This window comes from Ostrinia furnacalis, unplaced genomic scaffold (assembly GCF_004193835.3).
Source record: "Ostrinia furnacalis isolate ACB-3 unplaced genomic scaffold, ASM419383v2 OfSCF5051, whole genome shotgun sequence".
Taxonomy (NCBI): Eukaryota; Metazoa; Arthropoda; class Insecta; order Lepidoptera; family Crambidae; genus Ostrinia; species Ostrinia furnacalis.
In genome coordinates this window covers 993166-1001911 of record NW_021135290.1, presented here as the reverse complement: position 1 = coordinate 1001911, position 8746 = coordinate 993166, and the positions used below count along the sequence as shown (strand labels likewise).

The following is an 8746-nucleotide window of genomic DNA, read 5'->3' as shown; positions in this document are numbered from 1 at the left end:
GGAAATAAGTCATTTACTTAAGTAGTCTTTTGCATAGAAATGTACAAAAGCTTTTTTAATGCAGAACAAGGCAGGTATTTGACTGCAATCGCATCTGATGTTAAGTGAGGTGCACAGCAGACTAGGATGGTACATACTACTTGCCTAAAGCTTGGTCCATGAGCACGTAGAATTTTGTCCAATGACCCCAAGCTACCCATCCTTATCGCTCGCGCGTAATTCTGTTGCTGTCGCGCTCGCACACTCACTGCGGGCGCCCGTCGCACACAGCAATATAATTACGCGCGAGCGATAAGGATGGGTAGCTTGGGGTCATTGGACAAAATTCTACGTGCTCACGGACCAGGCTTTAGTAAATGCCTATTCACTCTGGCTTTGACGAGGCCCGGATTATAGTGTTCGGGAAAGACAGTAGCAGGCAGCGAATTCCAGTCCTTAGCTGCTCGCATTATCAAAGCATTAGCGAAACGCTTAGTGCGAGCTGGTGGACTTTTTATTTTTAATCGTTATTAAAATTTCTTAGCGAATAGAGTCGCTTCTCAAACTCAATTTTAAATGAACAACTTGAAAACCAGTGTAAGTAGCTCAGTTGGAAGAGCAGTCGCCCGGCAAGCGGAAGGTCGTGGGTTTGAGTCCCGCCTTAGGCAGTTCGATTTTTTCAAGTTGCTTATTTTTCCTTTCAATTTTCAATAAATTATTAGGCTATTAATCCCGCTAACTCGTCGTGGTTAGCTAAATATGCTTATGTTATGATTGGGCTCACCACAAGCGGCGCAGCGGAGATCGAACCCGCGTTCCTTGGATCCGACCCGACACCCGGGCTATTTACGCTTTAAAACTTTTTCTAACTTCTTTCGTCTTTCAACATCTTCAATACTCTTAAAAGATATAAATACCTGCTTCCAGGTACACTTATTTTTACATTCTCACATTATTGTACCATAAAAACATAAAGTCTTATTCATACATTCCCTGAACGTGATCAAGATTAGCTCCGCGTGCAAATTGATATTTTTGATCTCTCCCTTTGTAAGCTTATCTTCTTAAAATTCAAAGCGAGCCCAAATGGCTTTTCATCTCGACATCTGGCGTCTCAGGATCGATGGCTTCGCAAACAAAACTGGATACAACTCTGTTCTTCAAATACACTTGGCAAGTTTTATCAAGAGGATTTGGAAACGATTTTGTTTGTTGGGTAACCTTTAGAGTATGCGCACACCGTTGATTTTTCGTCGGCCGATAGTTTAGTCGGGCAGTTGATCAGCATGGGCATGTATGGGAGTGCGCACACTACGCCGATTCGATTTGGCCGATTCTTCATACAATTTAAAATAGGGCACAACTATCGGCCAACTAAAAATCAACGGTGTGCTGTGCGCCTACTTTTAGGCAAATAAGTACGCGTTGGTCCCAAAATTGTGGGAAATTGTGGTTGGTAATACAAAAGTAATCAAGTAGTTTAAGATGTTTAATTTTGAAGGTAATAGTTATGTAAAGTAAGTTATTAGATGGGACTTATGAGAAAGATACCTAGGTTACGAAAAAGTAAGGGTAATTTTGGATGGAAGTTTGTATGGAAAACCCGTTTTTTATGTTAGAAAGAAAACTAATTATTGGACACAAGTCAAAATTTACGCAGCCATCCACGTTTGTTGTAATAACTACTGCCATAATCAGAAACTAGTTAGTTAATTCACAAATGATAAAACATTAATTTAATACATGAACAAGATACTTATTTCATTTTATTTATGATTTATCTCAAAGTATTATTTTCGAAAATTAAAGTACATTTAAAAGTATCAGTTTTAGTTACACACCGAAAGGTATACCTAAATACGAAAATAGAGATAGGGGTCAAATGCAGACTACTCACGTAACCTAAAAACATACAATTCGTTTAGCAACTGGGACAAAAAGAAGCAAACTTGTAACGTAGCCGATTCAGTGTGTACGTAGTAGGTGACACAGCAAAAACCTAGCTCTAAAATTGGAAAACCGAAAAGTGTTGAGAGAAACTAGATCGAGTTCTAGCTTTTGCTTCTAAAATCAACTTAGGGGTTCTTAATCGTATCATTGTTAGGTTTTGTTTAACTTTTGCGTGCGCAGATCGCAATAACTATTTGTTACATTATTGGGAACCAAAAAACACTAATCCAGATTGAAATTTGACAGTTGACAGGCAAAATTAGATGGGTTTAGATGAATGATTGATTACGGAAATCGGGCGAAAAAATAGTCATCATAGTACCTAATATGCTCATTGTTGCAACAATGCATGTTATGACAGCAACATAAAGCAAACACTGTAGCAATTTTTTAGCAGTATTTTGCAACAAAAATCTAGAGTCTGTTGTGCTCGCGATTGCACAATTTATTATTGATATCAAAATAAATAATTCGTAGCAGTTTATGTTACCTAGCTGCTAAAGCTAGCTGATAAAGAACATTTGAAAAGCTTGTTTTGAAGGAATCCCCAAGCAAAAGGTTTTAAAGTGACAAATAGAGTACCGTAATATCACAAAGATATAGTTTAAATTTCGACGACTGCAATGGACGCCAGTCCTTAGGGACGTAAGATTATCCCAATCTCAATAAAACCCTTAGTACCGGCGGCAAAACAAGCTACACGTAGTCGATTTGCGATGTAGGGGGTAGGGGGGGTGTAAACGTAAACATTTTATGGGCTCGTGTTCCACGGCGATTGTGTTGCCAATAAATTGCGTCTCAGGTTGCTGATATAGTATGTTGTTGTGTTTCAGTATCACAGATTGAGAAATTTTAGTATCATATTCGGGGAAATTGTTTTTATTTGGGAAATTTTGGGTTGGGTGTAATCCTGTTTTATTTGTATTTTTATACACAAAGATAACAATTTGTTATATTAGGCAACTGCTACGCCAATTTTGTAGTACTATCGTTTATCTTGCGTTGGACGTCCATCTGCAAGGTGGACCGACGACCTCATAAAGGTAGCAGGAAGGCGCTGGATGCAGACCGCTACCAATGAGGCGATGTGGAAATCATTGATGAGGCCTATGTTATGTTCAGCCAGCAGTGGACGTCCTGTGGCTGAAATGATGATGATGATGATCGTTTATCTTACTAAAGCCTGGTCCGTGAGCACGTAGAATTTTGTCCAATGACCCCAAGCTACCCATCCTTATCGCTTGCGTGTAATTATACTGCTATCGCGACTGTGCGACGGGGTAGCTTGGGGTCATTGGACAAAATTCTACGTGCTCACGGACCAGGCTTTACCCAGGCCAAACTTTAATTTGCCCAGTTATTATCCTAATTCAAATCCAAGTATCCATGTAGCAGTAATTGAATACATAAGCGAAAATACAAGCTTGATCAGAGTCGCAAACTGTAACCCAAACCGGTTTCATCCTAGACCACCCCAATATCGACTGCTGGGTAGAATATTAAAATTATCCGCATCGTGGGGAGAAGGGATGTGAGAGAATTTGACATCGATATAATTTGTCGATGGATGACGGATAAATCGTTAGTATTTTGGGTATTGACAAAGAAATTACGTATCTACTTTATGGAGAACACAATCCATCTACTTACTAAATTGATAACAAACAGAATATAGCAACGGTGATTGAAACATGTAACCTTAACAAAATTCAATAATTAGGTAGTACATAAGTTTCAATACATTTATTACGTAGTACGTATATAATTTGTAGGCTACTACTAGCTAGTAAGATAAGATGAACTCTCATTAATATAGAGAGAGTACTTTTGTACCACACTTTCTCTGTGAATAAATAATAATCTTTCCTTCATTTTCCACACCAATTATGAAACTTCAAAACNGCGCGTGGCCGTGGCTGTTACTCTCGGCGCGCTCGTGGCTTCCAGCGCCGCTGACGTCAGCAGCGCCTACGCCGACTCCGGCCAGCAGTGAGTGTCTAGTGCTTGCTGCCTTATGACTAACTGCACACAGCAGGCGCTTTGCTATGCGCAGTGTGGGCGGGTGCACAGTGGCCCTCGGCGCGTTAGTGGCTTCCAGCGCTGCTGACGTCAGCAGCGCCTATGCGGACTCCGGCCAGCAGTGAGTGTCCAGTGCATGCTAGTGCTCGCTGTCTCATGACGCACTGCACGCGGCGGGCGCTTTGCTATGCGCAGCTTGGGCGGGCGCGCGCGGACGCGTGGCCGTGGCTGTTACTCTCGGCGCGCTCGTGGCCGCCAGCGCCGCTAACGTCAGCAGCGCCTACGCGGACTCCGGCCAGCAGTGAGTGACTTTTCTTACCACATGCTGATAATGATCATCATCAGATAATTTAGTCAAACTAAATTTTGGTCTCCACTACAGGAGCAGGATTCTCTCTAATTTAGCAGATGCAAATGGTTTTTGGAGGATTTGGTCTACACTACACCGCCGGCCTGATGTTCGTGTATTTGGCTCTTAGTCGCCCTTTTCTTTCCTTTAGAGAAGAAACAAGTATTAATAACAATTATGTTTTTACAGTTTGCCCGGCTTATACGAAGCATACGTTGCCATAATTGAACGACCCTGGGCGAGGGTGGTGCCCTACTTTATCGGCGTATTTACTGGATGGATGGTGCATAGGACCAACGGGAGAGTTTCGTTCTCTAAGGTAGTATATCCCTTTGTTTTTATAAAATACCTGTATTTCATTTGTGAAAATCCTTGAGCATGAACAATAGTGGTTCAAATTGAGTGCCCTGAAATACTCGTAAAAATATCAAGTGGTGAATCATAGGTATGATTCTTCCATTTCAGAGTCAATTAATTAATATTCATTCACAGTTTTAAAATAAAATTAAAGAAATGTTAATTTATGATGAAATGAACTAATTTTTTTTTAATAATGTCAAATGCATGTGCTAAATCTTAATCATGTGCGAAAAAGCATGTAAAGTACATTGGAAACTTTAGAAAGTAGTTTCACTTGTGAAATTCGCGTCTGTGGGACTAAAAAAGAACAAGATTTGGAAATACAAATGTATTTTATTGTCGTTCCCCAGGTGACGGCGTCTTGCCTGTGGTCAGCGTCAGCATCGACGCTGCTGACGTCAGCGCTGGTTCCGTGGCTGGCGCTGGACTGGCTGGCGGCCTGGGTGCACCTCACGTGGCCGCTCGCTCTACTGTGGCCGACGCTCGTCTGCTCCACTAACTACGCCTGTGAGTTTCAAACGACTGTGGTCAGCGTCAGCATCGACGCTGCTGACGTCAGCGCTGGTTCCGTGGCTGGCGCTGGACTGGCTGGCGGCCTGGGTGCACCTCACGTGGCCGCTCGCTCTACTGTGGCCCACCCTCGTCTGCTCCACCAATTATGCTTGTGAGTGCTATTGCTATTAAACGCATGTCAATCTCAAAAATATTTTGCTCAATGCCTTGTGCTCTTGGATGAATCTTCGTCCAAACCTGTGCTGCATTTCATTTTTCTTTCCGCAACGAATCTCCCAGAGCCAGACCGATACTGTGCAGGACGACTACAAATCGGCCGAGCGGAACCCTAAAAAGATCAAAGAAACCGCAGTAAATACGTATACGCAACTATAGCTATAGATATGTAATAAATCATCGGCACTCGGCAAGTACCAAAAAAGACAGAGACAGCGCGAGCGCGCAAAGGACAGCGATAGCACGCGCGCCCGCGATAACCGCCCTTAGCGCATACGCAATAAGGTTCATATCCGGACACCTTATAGTTAGTTTACGACTCCCGCGAGTTCGAGTAAGTACTTGTGTTTTCCCGAATACGGGCGGACCGCGAATTGTTCCAGAAAATAGGCGGGCTTTTATGGGTATATAAACCGGCTGCCGGGCCGAACCTAGCATAGTCTCTCATAGTCAAGCGAAGAGAATAGTCTCCGATAGTACAGCGAAGTCTACTCAAGAGTCTCAAGAGCGCATAGTGAATAGTACAACGACTACAGCATAGACCTCGGACACCGTATAGCATAGCGACTTCGGATACCGTATTGACCGGACTCCTACAGCGTGTGACATCGACCGCACCGTGTTCACCGTATAGAACGTCACACCGCACATAGTATAGAAGCCACGAGGTACGAAGACGTGGCAACGATCCACCACCGATTATAGTATAGTAGTGCAGCGATTGGAGACACCGTCTTATAGCCTGACCAGGAACATAAAAACCCTGGCATAGAGGCGCTTCAATTGCATTTGATAGTGCAACACTGAGTACAGTCGTACATGTGTTAAATTAATAGGCTAAATTTATGTATCAGGATTCAGGATTACGGGCTAATTTGATATTTTCATAAATGAACGAAAAATATTATTAAAGGTAACCTGGTTTAAATAAATTAAATGACACCATCAATCGAGCTAGTAGGATTTATTTTATTATTCATCAATAATCAAATTCAGAACTTGAATATTCAACTGCAATGTCTGCTCATGAACACTTCAAACTCGGTACTTCTTTCCCAATTCCATAAAATTCAAAACTTAGAAAGTAACAAAAAACTTTAAAATGGGTAGTTGAAACAGACTACAGCTAATTTTCATAGTGGACTGTACTATACGATAAACATGTCAGTCAATTTGACAACCTTTGTCGGAAACATTATTCAATGAAAATATTGTCCGAACCCTTAGTATTTCTCTTCGACAAATACATTAACACACCGTGAACCACTTTTCTTTCACGACTATAAAAATATTTTAGCAATTTAATTCACAAAATCAATTGCACACATTTAAAACAAAGTTTGTTTACACTTTGACAACAATCATGCAAGGTGACATGTCAATGAAGTTTTTAGTTACTGTTGCCATTAAAAGAAATTAGTACCATTAGTTTTCCGCAACATGGCGAGGGTTTTTATGTTCTTGGTCAGGCTATAGGTTGAAAATGTTAAACAACTTTTATCTGAGTGTGACTATTTTGCGAATGGAACAAAATGAATACCCATTTTTGAATTCGTGACGAAATGCGAACGCGTAAAACTCGCCTAGTTAAGCCTCTGCCTCATTCGTTTTCCTTCGCAGCTGTAGCCCGTAAGCTGCTGGACAGCGGCGCCGCTGCAGCGCTGAGCCGACTGAGCTACGGCATGCTTCTACTTCACGCGCCCGTCGCGCGCGCGCTCGTGCTAGCCGCTGGAAGCGCTTTGAGCGCACACGCTGCTTGCGTGGTGAGTAGTGGAACTATTCCCACTTATCTTTCCCACCGCGCTGCAGCGCTGAGCCGGCTGACGTACGGCATGCCTCTACTTCGCTCGTGCTAGCCGCTGGAAGCGTGTTGAGCGCGCACGCCGCCTGTGTGGTGAGTAGCGGAACTATTCCCACTTCTCTTTCCCACCGCCGCTGCAGCGCTGAGCCGGCTGACGTACGGCATGCTTCTACTTCGCTCGTGCTAGCCGCTGGAAGCGCTTTGAGCGCACACGCTGCTTGCGTGGTGAGTAGTGGAACTATTCCCACTTCTCTTTCCCACCGCCGCTGCAGCGCTGAGCCGGCTGACGTACGGCATGCTTCTACTTCGCTCGTGCTAGCCGCTAGAAGCGCGTTGAGCGCGCACGCCGCTTGTGTGGTGAGTAGTGGAACTATTCCCACCTCTCGTTCCCACCGCTGTGTAGCCAGGATCTACAGCTTGACCGCCAATTAAAACCCAACCAGTGAAGGTCAAGTTTGTCCCGGGGGAAAGTTAAATTGTCATTGGACCCGCAACGAAATTAATCAGAAGAAGATAGGAGGAGTCCGAAGTTAAGGTTCGACTTCTCTCTAGTGCAAAATGCGTGGTGAGTAGCTGGGTACACTCCTGACGATACGGTTGATAGTGTGGACTCAGCCAGTGATGAAAATTTTTAGCCAGTAGGCAGGGCTCGGTCGGTAACCTGCAGCTCTTTCGATTTACGTCTCTTTTAGTTAGATAATACTAAATCAGAAATCACGTCAAAAGTTGGTCGACCCCTTGCCTGGTGAGATTTAGATCATATGATCGATCAATCAGATATCCAACGAGGAAAATATTTAAAAGAAAACATGGAATGTGATGCAAATTGATATAAACTGACACATAATTGTCTTTATTGTCTAAATTATAAACCTACATGACTCCTGGCGAAATACCTTTTATCATTACTCCAACATTTACCCTCAGTGATTCGAAAGCGGCCACAGTAAATCAATCAGGCATGGGAATTTATAAGTATTATTAATGTTTATTTTCAGTGGGCATACTTTGCCGGGACCACCCTGCTAACAATCATCGGGGCATTATTCCTATCACTGCTGGTGGAGATGCCTTGCTGCAGCCTGCTGAGACGACTCTCCGATTGCGCTACCGTGTAGTGCTTACACGCTCCGGTAGATGGCGCCAGTAATTGTATGAGATAAGTGCTGTTCTATTTCTCTCGCGAATCAAGACCCTAGATTTAAGACTTTTGTTACAGTTATGCCACGCCGAAGTGAATTTTCCGCCGATTTGGATAATACAATTACTAACACGTTTGTAACTTAGTCAAGGAGGGTGCCAAAATTCATATGACGTTACCATATGAGCGATCATGTACAGACTATGGCACAACAAGACATATATTGTGGCATATTTAGTTGTAATACGTGCTATTTAGCAAAATGTATAGTCTGATGTGCTGACTACTGCATTAAGAAACTACATTTAATTTTGACGGTGCAGCGGTGACGCACTTGACGTTGTCAATCGTGAAGTGGTCGAAAGTTATCAATGCTTGTGGAATCAATAACGATAGCATATAATGCTACTTGCATACT

General features: G+C 43.0%; 1 protein-coding gene across 1 annotated transcript; it reads left to right on the top strand.

Annotated features, from left to right (window-relative positions):
• Positions 1-1065: 1065 nt before the first annotated feature.
• LOC114360479 (uncharacterized) lies at positions 1066-8627 on the top strand. The gene is made up of 6 exons (XM_028315201.1): positions 1066-1152; positions 4092-4249; positions 4487-4616; positions 5008-5164; positions 7007-7149; positions 8186-8627. The coding sequence occupies exons 1-6, from the start codon at positions 1066-1068 to the stop codon at positions 8303-8305; spliced, it is 795 nt and encodes a 264-aa protein (XP_028171002.1). The 3' UTR covers positions 8306-8627.
• Positions 8628-8746: the final 119 nt, after the last annotated feature.

Bases quoted from the DNA above. Each gene is read 5' to 3' on its own strand.
- LOC114360479 (XM_028315201.1), top strand. From the start codon at position 1,066: ATGGCTTTTCATCTCGACATCTGGCGTCTCAGGATCGATGGCTTCGCA. The intron at 4,617-5,007 runs GTAGTATATCCC...GTCGTTCCCCAG, and splicing joins GGAGAGTTTCGTTCTCTAAG to GTGACGGCGTCTTGCCTGTG. The intron at 5,165-7,006 runs GTGAGTTTCAAA...TTTCCTTCGCAG, and splicing joins CTGCTCCACTAACTACGCCT to CTGTAGCCCGTAAGCTGCTG.